General features: G+C 35.7%; 1 protein-coding gene across 4 annotated transcripts in view; it reads left to right on the plus strand.

Moving 5' to 3' along the window:
* The window catches only part of LOC106878142 (RILP-like protein 1), a 118,288-nt gene that overhangs the window by 38,716 nt on the left and 60,414 nt on the right, over positions 1-19,158 (plus strand). For all 4 annotated transcript variants that reach the window (XM_014927276.3, XM_014927266.3, XM_089358217.1 and 1 more), the window contains exon 2: positions 9,316-9,475. In XM_014927276.3, coding sequence (XP_014782762.1) covers positions 9,316-9,475 — 160 coding nt within the window. The remainder of the gene's footprint in view (positions 1-9,315; positions 9,476-19,158) is intronic.

Consider the following 19,158-nt stretch of genomic DNA (forward strand, 5'->3'; position numbering starts at 1 on the left):
TATATATATATATATATATAGACATATATATATATATATATATGTCTATATATATATATATATATATATATGACTATATATATATATATATATATGTCTATATATATATATATGTCTATAATATATATATATATATGGTCTCTTACATAACTCACACACATATATATATATAGATATATATAAAGAAAAAGAAACACACACACACATACACACAAATATGCTAGTGGCATGTAAAAAGCACCCAGCACACTGTAAAGGGGTTGGCATTAGGAAGGGATCCACCCATAGAAACCATGCCAAAAGACAGTTGGAGCCTGGACAGCTCTCTGACTGACCAGCTCCTGTCAAACCATCCAACCCATGCCAGCATGGAAAACAGACATTAAACGATGAGGGTGATGGTGATGATAATGATGATGATGGTATGTGTGTGTGTGTGTGTGTGCATGCATTCACCTACACATTCATACATAATACATACATAAGAGATTCCACCTAAGCCTTGTCTTGTAAATGAAATTAGGTAGACAGAAACTGTGTGGAGGTCTCTGCCATGTCACACTGATTCTAACTGAGTATATTACATTAAGAACACAAGTATTTGTGGAATGCTCACCTTCTTACATTATAAGCAACAAATGGGGAGTTTTATTGTTCAAACAACTAGAACATTGTATGTATGTGTTTATTACACAAACACACGTATACAGAATATCTATTATCAAAACAGGTCTCATTTTGTTCAGTGTTTTGTATGTCAAGGAAAAAAGTAGAACAGTAGAAATCATTAAAGATGTGTCTCTTGTAAAAGAAAACCTGTTTTGTCATTAAACTGCTTTCTACTTAAAATATTTCTCTATTTGAAACAGATATGGCTATCTTGTCAAATAGTCATTCTCCCTGTATATCAGAAATGTAAATTGAAACAGGTTCACTAAAGTATTAATGACACCGACTGCTGGATACAAAAGCCATAATTAACAAGCTACAGAGAATCACAGCCATTTTATATTTAAGAGGACCATTTTAGCTATGTTGCATATTAATGGCTATAACAATCCTTCTGCTTCTCCCTTTTCTCATTTTCCATTTGACCCTTGCAATGCTTACCATATTTCATAAATGTGTTATATTGCTGCCTATGTATTCAAGCTGATAAAATTACAATTTCTCTTTATATAATACAAACAAGTTTTTGCTCTTGTTGTTTAGTCCCAATTCAGTCCTACTGCGTGGCATCTTAATCAAGTGTCTTCTATAGCGCTGGACTGACCAAAGGTATCTGAGTAGATTTGGTTGACAGAAACTGAAAAATGCCCATCATATGCATGTGTGTGTGTGTGTGTACATACAGGGGGTGGAGTACTGCCTCCTTGCCTTGACATCACAGGATAGTTGTAAACGAGTGTCATTGTGGTGTCCTTCATTTCCAATCGGCTTTAGAAACATGTTTGGTCATTGGGAAATGTCACCTTATTTGGAAATAGTTGAGAATTGGTGACAAAAAGGGCTTTCTGGCCTTAGAATCTATTTCAATAAATTCTGTCCAACCCAAGCAAATATAGAAAAGTGAAGGTTATGATGCTGATGATGATACTTCTCCCCTACAAATTTGTACTTTGTACTGATGTAAGAAATTATTATTATTCCTATTATAATACTCGACTTTTAAAGTTATAACAAGTATATTCTTCCAGTTAAAAAAGCAATATAATTCTGTACGTATCTCTCTTAACAACTACTCATTAATACCAACAAACTAGTTGATCTTATTTAACTACAACCCAACTTAATCAAATGGAATTGTCACATTGCCCAGAGACAGGTTGAAAATAAGTCACAAACAATTATTGTTTAGTTTGTGTTTGCTTTCTCCAATTAAGAGGGAAATGCCAATTAAATTAATTGAGAATATTTTGCACATGCCATTCAGTACATCATTCCCTAACTCATCTATATTCACACCATTGGTCCATTTGAGTTATTTTCCTTAGGTCTCTTTTATTTTTTTAAGGTTGCTTTACAGTATGAGGGAGTTTTCTTTCCATTGGGTAATTTATTTTTATGTTTGATTATTCTCTTATACTCTTTAGGATAAGTTTCTTTACTGTTATTTAATTTTTTGAAGAACTACATTTATTTGCATATAATATACACTTGTGTATAATACACACCTTTATTTATGGACTTTGAAATCCTGGAAAAAATATTGCTCATTTATAATCTTCTATAGTGTTAAGAGATATAAAAACAGAAGTATATATTGTAATTGGTGTTTAAAATGCATTGCAAAAGTTCATCATCATTGTCACCATTTAACATTCATGTTCTATACTAGCATGGTGGGTTGGACATTTTGGCATGATCTTATGACTCCAAGGACTGCATTGTGCTCCAGTGTCTGCTTTGACATAGTTTCTATAACTGGATGCCCTTCCTAATGCCAATCACTTAACAATATGTACTGGGTGCTTTTTACCTTCCACCAGCACTAGTGAGGTCACCATACAGCTTATAATTCCATGAACCCTGAGAAAGGGTGGTAGTTTATGCTACAATGGGGAGCAGAACAGGGTTTTTTTCCTATATACAAGGCTATTCAGGCTTTGAAGAGAGGGTGATAATGAACTATTGGAGCTGGAAAGAGATAAAATAACAATGATGAGGTATCCAGGTGGTCCCTCAAAGAGTGAGGTGAGTGAAAAAAAGTGGAAACAGAAGAACTAGAAGTGTGGGCAGCTGGGGGGGTTGCAAGCATATATGGGAGAGCAAGCGAAGATGGGAATTGGTGAGGGGAGAGGAGGTGGGCAACACCTGTAGAAATTGGGCAGGGTTGGAGGTAGATGTAGTGAATGGTGGATAATGGGTGGGGGATGACCAGTGATGCATGAATTTTAGGAAGTAAGGAGATGCAAAAGAAAGTTGGGGAACAGAGTAGGATAGTAATGGTAATACAGTAGACAGAGGGAGGATGAGTGAGAGCAATGATATATGATTGGACAGGTTGCAGAAATAGGGGAGAGAGAAAGAGGTATAGTGCAAGAGGAGAGTGAGAGACATATTGATAGCAAAGGAGGAAAGATAATTTGATGGTCCAATAGGAGGAGTGTGAGTGAAGAAGACAGTATTAATGAATGAAGAATGGATAACAAGTGAAATGGTTCCCAATTTTAAGAGAAATAAGTGGTATCAAGTGAGAGCTGCAGTGACAGGGATAATGGCTGCTTGGGAAGTTACTTGAGGAGGAGACTAGGTGAAGGGCCCATTTGTGCATTACACATACACAGCGCTTCCAGAACTCAGTTTCATCCAAGTGGGCAGGACTTCTTAAGAATCATGCATTGCCAGTTATCCATGTCCTTTGTCATCTCCTCCATGAGACTCAGGCTCTTAAGGTCAGCCTTCGCCGTTTCATCCCATGCCTTCCTCAGTGTCCGTCTTCCACAAGCTCCACCCACAGTAAATGATTGACACATCTTTATGCAGCTGTCCTCATCTATATGCATCACACGTCTATACTAATGCAATCTTCTTTCTTGCGCACTATATCTGAAACCTGTTTCGATACCTCTTATACACAGTTTTTGTCTCAGCTCATTTGTTTGTTTTTCATTTGTTTGTTTTTCATTTCTTTCCAGTCTTCTCAAGTCCTCAGTATTCAAGGCCCATGTCTCACTATTACACAGCATTGCAGTTCTAGCATAAACATCATACAATCTGCCCTTTACTGTAAGGGGGAAAAAATACTTGTTGTTAACAGCAGTAGTAGCTTCCTGAACTTTCTCCAACCTGTTCTTTCTCTGGCATTATACTTTCAGAGCAAACACCTCTTTCGATAATTACATCTCCTAGGTAACAAAAGCTATCAACTACTTCTAGTGAGTCCTCCAGGCAAGTCTGTGATTCCACTATATCTCGTGTATCCATAGCTTACTTTGAATACAGCATATGGAATCTTTGCCCACTCATTTTCTGCATATTGAGCAAGGCACTGGTGTGGCTATGTGGTAAGAAGCTTTCTTCCCAACCACATGATTCTGTGTTCAGTCCCACTGTGTGGCATTTTGGGCAAGTGTCTTTTACTGTAGCCTCAGGCTGACCAAAGTCTTGTGAGTGGATTTGGTAGACAGAAACTGAAAGAAGCCCCATCGTGTGTGTGTGTGTGTGGCTTTGTTTGTCCCCCATCACTACTTAACAACCAATGTTGGTATGTTTATGATCCCATAACTTGGTGGTTCAGCAAGAGACCATAGAATAAGTACCAGGCTTTAAAAAAAGATCATAAGTACTGAGGTTAATACATTCAACTAAAAATCCTTCACGACAGTGCCCCAGCATGGCCCCAGTCTCATGGCTGAAACAAGTAAAAGATAAACGACCATTTCCCACCTTTGGGTTTTAATGGTGTTGATTGTAAAAGTATACCTGTTGTACAGTCAATTGTGTAAACAAAAATACAGTCACACCTGCACCTATAACACATTTGAAAATTGGGAAAAATACTTCCACCAAAATATTGGGTCATCCCATAAATAATACAGTTTTTTCAATTGCATGAACTAAAATTCAGAGTGGGACAAGATAAACTACCTGCATCAACTTGCTATAAAAGCAGGTAGTAATTTTACCTTGTCCTTATTCTTAGTGCAAGTTTTGAAGAGTGCAGTTCAGTTTTAACAGTTATTTTTTCAAAGCTATTATGGAAGTGACAAAGAAGCATATTTGGCATATTTTGCTTTATGAATTCAATAAAGGCAACAATGCAACAGAAAGTGCGAAGAATATTAATGCAGTATATGGGGATCGGAAAATAAGCATAAGCCAGTGTCAACGGTGGTTCCAGAAAGTCCAAGCTGGAAACTACAGCCTAGAAGACGAGCCTTGTCCTGAAAGATCTGCAGAGCTCAATGAGGACGTCCTGCAAACTCTGGTGGAACAAAATCCTATCGTAACTGGTGAGGAATTAGCAGAGAAGCTTGGACTTGGTCATTCAACTATTCATTGACACCTGCACTAAAACAAAACGTGTTCTTCCATCAGTGATATGGTTGTTTATTTTTAGAATGACATTGTAAGATAGGTGTGAGAAGTCAAATTTGCCCAGTTTGCACCTAAAACAGGTGGAATATTTTGGGGGTGGATAAGGCCAGTTTAAATGCTAAGGGGTTAGTAAATGTTTTTTTTTGCTAACAAGTGACTTCAAGCCAGTCTTTCTTTGTCCAACTTTTTGTAATCTCAGCAAAAGTCTAGATGATTCTGTCGGTTCTTCTGTTTTGGCTTTTTTTTTTTTTTTTGTCACTGAATGTATTTCAACTAGATTACAGTCTTTCTGTAATTAATGCATTATTAACTAAATACTTCAATTTATATTGCTTGTAGCTGTGTTTTTATGACACTGCAATAAATAGAGATGCAACACAAGGCTAATCATATAAAAGTACAACCAAAACAATGCTTCCTGGGACCATATTTGCAGATACATTTAGCTGATTTGCTATTATCTTGAGCATGTGTCCATTATCAATGTACAGCAACAATTTACAATTTAAGCCTTTTTTTTTTCAGATGACTGTTCCATACGTTGACATATTTCATCATTCATGTATAATACATAAGATAAATTAACTTTGTTGTTGCTTGCAAATTATTAGATAATTAGATTTTATACAAAATATATATTGGTTTCAAATTATGGCACAAAGCCAGCAATTTGGGGGAAAGGATAAATCAGTTACATCAACCCCATTACTCAACTGCTACTTATTATATTGAACACAAAAGGATGAAAGGCATTTGAACCTCAGCGGCATTTGAATTCAGAACATAAAGGTGGATAAAATGCCACTAAGCATTTTACCTGGTGTGTTAACAATTCTGCCAGTTTGCCACCTTGGGTTTTATACAAAATATATATTAACAACAGAAGCAGTATTAATACCAAATGGCAGTCTTTATATCCTACAAAATGTGGATATATTATGAGAACACCAGTTGCTGTGGTATGTGCCTTGAGAGATCTTCTCATATAGACATATGGTGTTAAGAGTGCAGTATTGTAGCAGATGAGAACCATCTGGTATGGGCCCCAAAACAGTCAGATCACATGATTTCAGTGTACTGCACTTCCTCAGTGGCAGGTGTCCAGTCCCACATACCAGTGAAATCTTACAGCAAATGATATGTAGAATAACAGTGACCTTTCAGTCGCTGATGTTGCAAATAACCAGCAGGCTTATTAAAAAATGAATATTAGTAATGGAAGCAATTTATATAGTGAATGGCAATCTCTATATCCTACTAAATATGGATATATAAAACACCAAATATTGCAGTATTCACCTTGATAGGTCCTCTCATATAGATATATGGTACTAAGAACACTGATATATATTGTAACATGCCATTAGCATTCATTTCTATATCAAAATATATTTAGGAAAATATTAAATTTGACCAGGACTATGCATATGTACACACACACACACACACATGAGAATGATCATTGGCTGTTGGTAATCACTTCTGTCAACAATCTCTTGCTAATCCAGTTGCTACAGGTTTTCCATGCCAAAAACAATACATTCAGCTTCCAGTAGCTAGTTCCATGTCACTGCATCCTATCTAGGTTAACTGTGCTGATCACAATCTTGTGGTCTGTGTAATCTACCAACCAAAACTTACAATACTCTATCTAGATATGATTTGGATCACCCTGTACAGTTTGCCTATGTCCACTTTGGCATCTTTCAAGAAATCCAATTGTTACCTGACAGATATTTAGAACTTCTTGAGTAGGTTTGTGAAGTTTTTACATTCACTTTTCCATTGGATATCTCAACACAATCTCAGCATGAATCTAAAATGCTATTCCATTCTCCATCAAGCACTAATAAATGGAACATTCCTAAAAAGACCCTAGATGCCTGGAAGTCATCATTTGGGGCATAAATAACCACCAATTCATCACTGGTGTTCACATTCAGAACCACTAACTTGCCATTTGGATCCAGGAAGATTGTTTTTACCTTGAGACTGAGATCTTCCCCAAACATCATCCCTCTTGATTTGAACTAGCTAAAAAATGCATACACCTTGTAGCTGTTGAGAAAGGGCATGAGTAACTGCATGCAGGAAATCCTGAGCTTGCTGATGACATTACATCTAAATCCACTGTTTTTCAGCAAACAAAACTAATATGATATTGTATTAGTAATTTCATATTATATCTTACTGTTCAACATGAAATGAACATCTATCAAGCTTAGGATAAAGTACATATGAAAACAGAAAATTATCTTGAGTAAGTACTGAATTGTTTTAGTTAGAATTAAATACTGTTTATTTCAGGTAAGTTGGGAGAATAAAACTATTCTAAGTTAAATAAACAATGGCCAGGAAAATACTTTGACTGGATTTCTAAATATAGTCTTAATCACTGATGCAATTAACTTTGATTGGTATGTCAACAAAGTAGTGTAAGTAAATTATGTGAGTCCAGAGACTGAAAGTAACAATTCAATTGCCAGTGGAGCTCTTAATGTGCTCTTTTTAGTTTGTCAAGTGCAACTGATAAATGAAGAAAACCATATTGCTATATCGCTTAGTCTAAGCATTAAAGTTTATGAGAGTGAGTAGAACTGTAATTTTTTATTGAAAATAAAACTTTAAAAATGTATCAGTTAATAAACCACATTTATTTAGAAGCTGGATAGGATTTCAAAAACAAAAAAATGTGTTCTGCTCCTTATATTTTCACTTTGAAAGCTTAATGGCATCTAGTTTACCTGTTTTAGATTTTAGTCTTTCATTTAGCAGACCTCAAAAAAGAAATGCAATGAATTGAAAAAAAATTTGCTATGTCACATCTAACCAGAATCGTCTTTTGAATAAATTAGTATCGTATTCATTTGGAAATGTCTGTCACATTTGATTAATTTTGTTTTTGAATGTGGAATAGCCTTCCCTTCTATCAAACTGACATGAATAGAATAATAAAATGGTGATGAATTTTGGTTTTATTTATCTAAGAAAAATGAAGTAAGTCAAATAGTCTGGCTTGAAGTTTATTACAAAAATGTTTCTATAGGAAAATGACATGAATCATGACACATTTGCTATTTAATAAGTAGCAGTTCTTCATCCAAGCTTGTGTGGTGAGCTTAGATGTATGGCATAGCCAACAGTAAGTTTACAGCAAATGAAATCTACTGCCTGCTTTTTGCTATTGATTGGAATGTCTTTCTTTACAGCTTTGATGATTTTGCTGTATTTTACAAATTTTCCCTAATTTTAAAGTAAGACAGCCATTTAGAAAAAAATCAATTATATTCTTTGGTTCTTAAGAAGCTTTATAGATTTAACTGATTATTCATAAAATGTGGAATTGCTAATAAAAATTTTAACTAATTTTTCTCTTCATTATTAATCATTGTCCTTAAATTGTTCTAGATTGGAGTGTGTGTGTGTGTGTGTGTGTGTGTGTGTGTGTGTGTGTGTGAGAGAGAGAGAGGGGTAAAAAGTTTGCTTCCCAGCCACATTCAGGTTTAGTCTTATTGTGTGGCACCTTGGACAATTGACTTTTATTGCAGCCTTGGGCTGACCAAAGCCTTGTGAGTGAAATGGTAACAATTTGGGATAAAAGGATTAATGGGCCTAAAATCAAATTGAAAACCAAAGAATTAAGCCAATAATGGAGTTAAAGGGCAAGTGATTTAAGAAAGGAAATCATAGTCCAATAACAATAATATTTGAACTAGTATGAAAAGGTACTATGTTACAATAAAAATATTACAATTTAAAAGATCCAGTAAAAGAATTTCCAATAAAAATTAAAGTGAGTAGTAATTAATCAAGGTCCAACATCAATTATTCCTTAATAACCATTACTTTAGGGGAAAAGTAGACAAAATAACTGTGAACATGCAGAGATGGTAGATGAATATAATTCCCCTGCCTGCTACCCCCCACATCAATTCTAAGGTTATTGGAATTTTACCAAAGACTTACTTATTTGTGTGAGGAACTTAATGATTCATTAGGCTTGTTTATTAGACTATGTTTCTGCTGTAGGGTCTCTAATGCTGCTAATGAACAAAAATTGCACTCACTTCCACCACCCTTGTTTGGAAAAGCTGTTGTAACAACTCCTTTGGATACCTCATAGTCTATTTTTTTTATTGTGTGTGTGAGAGAGAGAGAGAGAGAGAGAGTGAGTATGTGCATGCATATATTTATATATATGCATGTGTTATATGTGTATATATGTGCCTATATGTGTATGTGTGTATATTATAATATATATTATGTTTTATGCAGGAACTGGAGTTAATAGAAGATAACTGGCAAGAAGAAGTAAAAGACTTACTAAAAAGTATAGATCACCTCCAACGTGAAAATAAACAGTATCATAATTTAAGAGAAACATTGAAAGAACAGCAGAAGTTGGCCGTAGCAGAGGCTCTGGCAGCATCCAAAAGTAATTTTAATATTTCTCCCTTGTTCCATTTTCTCTTTTCTTTTTTTTCTTACTCTTTTTGTTGTCTTTTTTTTTTCTGTCTTGATGTATTTGTTAGCTTTACATGTAAACATATGTTTTGCAATATATGTATGTGATCTCTTAATTAAAAGACATTATTGCTGTCTTTTTTAATATTATCATTTCACCAGTAGTTCTTTGCTCCTGAGAACTTCAGCAATAGCTTTGTCATTGCACTTGACATCAGCAATGATTGTCAACCGTTTTGCATGAAAACCTCCTAATTAAGTTACTTTCTTGTACTCTTCATCTGTATATAATTTTTGCTTTTCTTTTTTAAACCCCAAGATACTTATCAGACCACAGTATTGCAGCATGTGCTGATAGAATCTCACTGTGGTCCTCAATCTATCATCTTTGATGTATCTCAAGGTTCAGTAATGTCCTCCACACACACTCTGCTGTCTGCACATTAATGACTTGCTTGCTTTCACCTAAACAAGATAAACTCCTATACAGATAACATTCTTCACTTGTCCTTAACCTTCCACATGGAACCCAAACATCTCATGCCAGACATTCACTGATTTTACAATCAAAGACATTAAGAACATCTTCATCTTTCAAAGGGGACATGACAGCCTAGTCTCTTTCAAAAGCACAGATGCAATCACTGCTCTCGTTGTGACCTAAAATACATACTATTGACAAAACTGTATTACAAAAACTGTAAACCTTTTCTGGGATCACAAAGTCAGCACTGATTTGAGGTGGTGTTAACCATGTACACAGTTCATTTGAGGGATCTTGTCTTGCAGGTTCTTGGTGACCTCACCAGTTTTGGTGCCATGAAAAAAAGGACCCAGTACATTTCTGTGAAGCGGTTAGTATTAGGGATGGCATACTAAAGCAGATATTGCAGCTTGGTGCAGCCCTCTGGCTCATATGATCATGTCAAACCCCTCTTAGTTGATGAAGTATCATCAGCACAAGCTGAGTGTGACATTCCCCCAATTTCTTGGAGTTTATTCCAGGTCATTCAAGTGGTATGAGGTCTTGCATTGTCTTTCTGCAGAAGATCTTGCTTTCTGTTTACCAATGCCACACAATGACATACATTTGCTCCAGAGGTTTGGAGTACAGATTAGCATTGATGGTTCAGAGTACAGATTGAGATTGATGGTTGGCATCACTGAATTATCTCCTAATAATTCCAACAGACACGGAGCATCACCTTGCCTTCAAAACACCCATGTTTGACAACAGGTTCTGGAACTTGGCTCTTGCTTAACCACTGCTTGTGCACGTTAGGATTGCAAAAAAAAATATCCCTTACAGATTATTATTATTTGTTCCAATCCATGGCTCACTTCCTGCACTCATGACACTTCGTCAACCAAGTGAAGGTAGAAGCTTCAGTGAAGGATTTCTTTGACCCAAAGGAAAAGAACTGGTATCAAGTATGGGATCAAAGAACTGGCAGAAAGGTGGCTTCAGATGGTGTAACACAATGGCCTCTACTTTGAACGTTTGGCTGCTTTTGTTGTAACTTGATGAATAAAGCAAATAAGTTATTAAAATATTATCAGGTTGAGTAAAAAGTAAGCAACATTTTGAACCATGAAGAAATTGTACTGGATTTTTGCAGTTTTGTAGTTTTTAAACATTTTTTTAAAATTGTCTGATAATACAGACATAGACTTGCCTAAATGCATCAATAGATTAACATTGATATTTTTTCACCGTTGTTACAGTCATCTGAAATGGAACTGTCAAAGCACAATATTTGAGCAATTTTGCTATTCAATTTCAAAAAAGGACATAAAGCAGCTGAAACTGCTCGCGACATCAACAAAACATTTGGTGAAGAAATGACCAGTGAGTGGTCAGCTCAAAAATGGTTTTGGTTTAAACTATTTCACAGTGGAGACCTGAGCCTTGAAGGTCATGAGTGTAGTGGATGCCCATCTATCATCGATGACAGTCAATTAAAGACCGTATTTGAGAAAGATCCACGTAGACCCACTTGAGAACTGGCAAAAGAACTTCAAATTAGCCAGAAAACTGCCTGCAACCATTTGCATGTGATCAGAAAATCAAAAAAGCTCAACAAATGGGTACCACACAATTTGAAAGAAAATCAGAAAATGCACAGATATGAAATTTGTTTGTTGCTTCTTCTCCATAACCAGACCAATCCATTTCTCGACTGTATTGTAATGTGATGAAAAGTGAATTCTGTACAATAATAAAAAAACATTCTTTGCAGTGGTTGAACCAAAATGAAGCACCAAAAACCTTCCCTAAACCTGATCTCTTTAAAAAGAAGGTTATGATGACTGTTTGGTGATGTACTGCTGGACTCATCCACTATGACTTCTTAAAATATGGAAGAACTATTACTGCAAAAACATATTGCCATGAAATTGCCAAAATGAATGGAAAAAAACTGCTACTCCTCCATCCCAGACTGGTCAATAGAAGAGGACCGATCATTCTTCATGACAATGCTCAACCACACATTTCACTAATACACTCCAGAAGTTGAGGGAACTTGGCTACGAAGTTCTTCCCCACTCTGTTTATTCCCCAGACCTTTCACCTACCGACTACCACTTTTTCAAGCACCTTGATGGTTTCCTGCAAGAGAAGGATTTCAAAAATCAAACTGATGCTGAAAGTGAATTCAAAGAGTACATCAGCTCCAGAACTCCAGATTTTTGTTACCAGAATAAACAAACTTATAACTTGTTGGCAAAAATGTGTTGACTGTAATGATACTTACTTTGATGAATAAAATTTCTGCATGGTTGAAATATATTGTGATGAATTTCATATTCCAAAACGTTGCTTACTTTTTACTCAGCCTGATATTAAACTTTTGACTCAACGCAATATTATTAACAGTGGTATTCCATAATACATTAGTTTCCAGGACCCATTTTAAAATAATGATTTCAGCTATCCATTGAATCCTTGAAGACCACTAAAGACTTGAATTCTTGTAAAATATCTAGGACTACTTAGCTTGTCTGGGCCCAAACTTAGCTCTGAATGAAATAATGAAATGTTTGTCCATTTCATTGTGCTTATGTCACTTACAATGCTTAGTTTTATCAACTCATCCTATCAATTTACATTTAAGTGGACTCTCTTCCCTGACAGGATATAGCTATTAGTCTGACCTTTTATTGACTTAACCAACTGTAATGTTAACTCATCAAGGATGTTGAATTGGCAAATATAATAAAGCTCTAGTCCAAAATTAAATGCTTCAACATATTTAGCTTCAGATCCTGAACTTATGGACCAGAAAAGGGATCATGGCTGCTTGACCTGTTAGAAATAATACTCAAATATATCATCATTATCATTTAATGTCCCCCTTCAATGCTAGCATGGGTGGAATGGTTTCACAAGAGCCAATCAGGCAGAAGCCTGCACCAGACCTCTGTGACTGTTTTGGCAGGATTTTAACAGCTGGATGCCCTTCCTAACACCAACCACTCAGTAGAGTGGATATTAGATTTAAAAAAAAGGATAAATTAAATACAATGAAAAAAATAGATGAGATGGTCATTGCTGGAATACTCTTGATCATATGTTGTTTTCAGTTAAGGTGGTTAAACAACATTCCTTCAGGTTCAGTTGATTTGTCTATATATACTTCCTATAATAATTGGCTTTGAGGCTGAGTTTGAAACCTTAATAACTAAATAAATAACTGAATAAGAAACTTTTTGAAAAAGATTTATAGATTTCATGTTACAATTTTATTTAATAAATAGAAATTATTCATATCTAAAGTTTGCTTCACAAAATCATTAGAACATTGAACAAAATACTGCTTGCTATTAAATTATGGGCCTCTACATTCTGAGTTGAAATTCTGCCTTTCATCTTTTCATGCTTGATGAAGTAAAGTACAAATCATGTACAAATTCGATGTATACTCCTATAATGCAACCTAGATATGAATGGCAGAATTGTTAGCAGCATCTCTTCCAGTTTCATGTGCTGAGTTCAAATTCTGCTGAGGTTGACTTTATCATTCATTCTTTCACAATCAATAAAACAAGTATCTTTCAAACCCTGAGGTCAATGAAATTGACTTACCTCCTCCCCACAAATTTCAGGCCTTATGCCTATTGTAGAAGGACTTTTATCTAAAATCTAATTTTTTTTTGTCTTAATATGTTACCCACAAATAAGCAGGGAATTATTTCTAGTCCATCCATAACTGAAAAACTAAAAGGAGACATGTTTTGTTGCAAAATAACTCATGCATAAGCTCATTAACATTGGATTTACATTATCATTACAGTTGTTATTCAAATAACTACTCATCACCATCATCATCCATAGTAATTATTGGCATTGCTAAACTCTGAACTGATGCTGAATTATACATAGTTTATAATTGTTATGGACAAAATGTCTTGTAGACGTTATGATCATATTCATTTTATTTTTCATTTTCATATTCATGGCTGTGTGGTAAGAAATTGCTTCCCCACTGTGTGACACCTTGGGCAAGTGTCTTCTGCTATAGCCTCAGGCTAACCAAAGCCTTATAAGTGGATTTGGTAGGTGGAAACTGAAAGAAGCCTATTGTATACATATAGTGTGTGTGTGTGTCTCAGTAGTTCAGCAAAAGAAATCGAAAGAATAAGTACCAGACTTAAAAAGAAAGTAAGTACTGGAGTTGATTAGTTTGACTAAAATTCCTCAGAACAGTGGCCCAGCATGGCTGCAGTCTAATGACTGAAGCAAGTAAGAAATAAAAGAAAGATTATAATACATTTATCTCCTCGTTTTGATGCTTCATACATAGATTGTTCTGTGATCATATTAAATACATTTCTAATCACCACAGTCATTAACACATACCTAAAGCTATTAAATTTGTCTGGTTTTTTTTAAAGCCATAGTTTTAAAAAAATTGACCATCCCCATTTTCACTCTATTACAAAAATTTGGTGCAGACAATTATTGAAAGAGCATGATAGATCACTAGCCACTAAACCTTTTTCGATTTTCTCTCCCTGTTTATTTCTGCGTTCCTTTCTGTCAAAGAGCGTAGGCTCAAAACGTAAAAAACTTTCTCACTTCCTGAGCGTTAAACTAATATATCTGTTTGTTGTTTACACACCCATCTTCATCTTTTTTTTTTTTTTTTTTTTGTAAATTCTCATTATTGAAAGAGCTAACTGACTGATTACCACCGAAAAGACAGATTACTAGAGAGTTACCAAAGAGAGACATCTGAAAAATAAATCTAAAGCTGATATTTTGAATGATTATGGCCCTCCTGTTGAGACTTTGGAAATCCTACATACTTTCTTTCCAACTCTGTCATTAATAAATACAACAGTGACTGGATTATTGTGAAAATTGTGCCTGCTGTTAATTGTTCAATTATATAATTTAATTATAGCCTTTATAAATATATATATATATATATATATATATATATATATATATATATATATATATATATAAAAGTAAAAAATAAAAGAGTCAAAAGAAGAGTAAGTACGATTAGGCAGCTTTTTAATCGCTACAAATGTTTCGATACATACAGATCCTCGTATATAAAGTTAAGTTTAAATTAAATTATGTAACGATTTACCTGTATAAGAAGATCTATATGTATCTCTTCAGGCGATACTCAGTTGCTGTCTTTGTAAGTAAATTTAGATTTCCATGCTACAACATCCATGGCTTCTTCTTTGAAACTAACAAACGCTAATGGTTTCAATTCACTCGGTATGAGTGTGTTATCACGTTCGACATGAGCTGCAATGTGCACGTTGTCTGTTTATTTATTCAGTTTCAACATTTTATTCTGCACATGCCAAACTGTATCATTACGCAAAATACATTCGTCCATTAGCTCATACTTATACAATCACTTACACACCGATATACCATACATCACGATCTATCATGTCGAATGCCGGACAGAGGAGTCACACAGGAGAGCTAGGAAGAAGGGGAGCTAATAGAGTAGTGGCGATCCCAAAACAAAGGTGCGTGTGTGTGTGTGTGTGTATAAGAGAGTATGTATGTGTGTGTGGAAGAGGGCTGGTGACCTTGATGTATGTGTAGGTGTGTGGATGTGGGACTGGGAAGTGGTCAGTGCTAGTGTGTGCGTGATGATGTGATGTGGTGTTGTGCGGTATGGTGTAGTGTGATGGTGTTGGAAGGTGGGGGAGACAAGAGTGGGGAAAGCAAGGGTGGGGTGTGGGTTAGGCTGAGGATGGAGGTAGGGGAGGGGTAGAGGTGGGGTATGTGGGAGTGGGTGTAAGGGATGGGGTGGGATAGGATGGATAGGGAAGGTGGGGTTGGATTGTGTAGGGGTAGGGTGGGATTACGAGGGAGGGTAGGGGTGACGGGGAAGGGAGAAGGTGGGTAGGAGTGAAGAGAAGAAATAGGAGTTGGAGCAAGAGAGGAGAGGTGGGTGGGAGGGATTACATGTGAGGGGAAGAGGGGAGAGAGAAGGAGGTTAGATAAAGAGGGGAGGAGTTTTGAGCCCATGTGGCACAAAGGAGTGAAGAGAGAAGATTAATCCCTGTTTTATATATATATATATATATATATATATACACACATGCCCCAGCATGGCCACAGCTCATGAGTTGAAACTAGATAAAATGAAAATATATATATATATATATATATATATATATATATATATATATATATACATTGATAGAGATTAAATCAAAAACATGAAAGGTAAACAAGAAAAATAAGAACACAGAATGCATTTAGAAATAACTTAAAATAGCTTAACATCTCTGAGTAATATGCTTTTACTGTAAGGAAATATTACATAGAATTTAAAAAGTAAAGTTTCAAAAATTAAAGAGTTAAATAAATCAAGAAACAATGACAAATAATGTACTTGAAAGCCTCTATATATGTAGAAGCTGAGTGCAGGTTTGTGTTAGTACACGTCACTAGAAACTACACTGATATAATGATATAGATACATAGGTGTGGATATGGCTGTGTTGTTAAGAAATTTGCTTTGTAACTACATGGTTTCAGGTTCAGTCCTACTGTGTGGCATCTTTGCCAAGTGTTTTTTACTATAGCCCTGGGTCAATCAATGGCTTGTAGATGAAGTTAACAGATGGAAGTTGTATAGAAATCCATCATATATATATTGTGAACACTCATTTAGCTGTCCTAATACAGGGAAAGAGTTTTCCAATTTAACCAACTATCCATATTAACTGATAGTAGCTGTTAATATTGTAAACATATATTCAATTGGAAATATCTACAGTATGGGCTGTGCGTGAGAATGGGCTGTGCGTGAGAAGACCCGGCAAGCCAAGTAAGATCGTTGCCAGTGCCCCTGGACTGGTTCTTGTGCGGGTGGCACATGAGATGCACCATTTTGAGCGTGGCCGTTGCCAGTACCGCCTGACTGGCTCCTGTAGGATTTTCGAGCGAGATCGTTGCCAGTGCCCCTGGACTGGCTTGTGCGGGTGGCACATAAAAGACACCATTTCGAGCGTGGCCGTTTTCGTGCGGGTGACACGTAAAAGCACCCACTACACTCTCTGAGTGGTTGGCGTTAGGAAGGGCATCCAGCTGTAGAAACTCTGCCAAATCAGACTGGAGCCTGGTGTTGCCATCCGGTTTCACCAGTCCTCAGTCAAATCGTCCAACCCATGCTAGCATGGAAAGCGGACGTTAAACGATGATGATGATGATGATGATAATAAACAGTAACAAAATTACAGAAAATACTGTAAACATCATATAACTATATAAAACATGAAAACATACTTTATTACAATATTTAATGTTACAGTATGTAAAGATCTAAAAGCTAATTCTGTAAATTGTTACTTATGACACATGAGCTTGATGTGGTGGAAATGAAACAGAAGTAGGTCTGACCCCTTGTCCTTATGAATTATAGTAATAGTCATTATAGTAGAGATATGATGGTCCACTGTTCCCTGCCTCCTGCTCATAGAAATCTGAGATGATTGATGGCGAACTACATCAACATTTGGTGGATCATCACTATCAGAAACATGTCTAACAGCTGTAACAGGGTTCAGTCAAATTGACTTGGAGAATTTCAATTGTTTACTTACTAGTGACATTTCTAGATAATTAATTTCTGTAAGACTTTAAGATATTGATTTCTGGAGGCAGTTTCCATTAACAAGTTGATTTAAGAAATGTTGTTAGCCAGGGATTCAAAGGATTCTTATTTAACAGTGTTTGGGCTTCTTGGGCTATGGTTTATTGTTGTTAACATCCTCACTTTCTTTGCTGTCATTTATGAGAACTTCATTTGCTATTTCTTATTTTTTAACCTTTTGCTTGTCCTGTGTATCACATGTGATACACAGAACATATTCCTCTGGCATCCCTGCATCATAAATGATATACATTCAAATTTTTTTTCAACCACCAAAGTAACTTGGGATTTATGAAAGGAAAGCTTCATATTGCTCAGAATATATGAAACAAGAGCTAACTGTAAACAAGCATGGACATTTAGGACAAACATGAAAATGCTTTGGACAGGTAAAAGGGTTGGCACTTTGTATCTATGTTTTCTTATCAAATACTGACATTGTCTTCTGTGACATCTATTTCCTCTGCCTTTTGAATTGCATCTTAAAAGTCACTTTCCTCAAACCCTTCAAATTTGTATTCCACCTCCACATTGTACTGAAGCAATTTTCCAAGCAGTGATAGTCTTCAGTAACTCACACAACACTACTAAACTGAATATTGCAAACTAAAGGTTGTATTTCTTGATATTACTGGGAGTTTTTGTTCTTGTGTTCCTTCCCAAAGTGGCAGTCAAAGTGAAAGTTGACAGTTCACATTTCTAACATTGATTACTTTGGTTTGTCTGATATTTAGCTTAACAGGGTCCAGTTTAATAAGGCTTCACTGTGTGTTTGTGTGTGTGTGCATACACACACACATATGTATATATACACATCCGTATGCATGCATGTGTACATTTGCATGACTGCTGGCATTTACAGCTGGGCCCTCTGCACTTTCAAAGACCAGTAGAAGAAAAAAAAATTCCCTTACTTAAAAAATAGGTAAGGGTTAGCAACAGAAAGGACATCAAGATATAGAATGTTGCCTCAAATTCTCCCCATTATCCAATCCACATTGATATGGAAAGACAGACATGGAACAAATGAATAAAGTGTATACCAAACGGTTCTCTCTAAGTTGTACATATGCTCTACTATGTAGTTGCCACTGTATACCTGTATAACTTGGTCTCTTACATTATGACAACACAGTAAAAGTGTATTGACTTTTGCTATTACATTAATAGATTACTGTCACTGTAATAGATCAGTAACATGGTATTTTTAAAAGATGATTAATTTCAAATGCTTTAAGCTTTTTTTTTTTTTTTTAAACAGTTTCCTGTCATGATTCCAACCTGCTTTAAAGTTGTACAGGCCAACCCAGTTGTTACTACTTGTGAAGTTGTTTCACTGGCTTGCAAGTAAATTGATACTGAGTGACAAAAGTGTCAGCAGACTGAGGGTAAATTGACTAGAAGCAATATATAAAGATTAAAGATTTAGAAACTGGTTATTGGAATATAACTTACCCTCAGTTCCACTTATGAGATGATGCAAGATCATGAAGCAAAGAAAGTTGCTTTT

Source organism: Octopus bimaculoides, chromosome 1, assembly GCF_046866305.1.
Source record: "Octopus bimaculoides isolate indiv1 chromosome 1, ASM4686630v1, whole genome shotgun sequence".
NCBI lineage: Eukaryota > Metazoa > Mollusca > Cephalopoda > Octopoda > Octopodidae > Octopus > Octopus bimaculoides.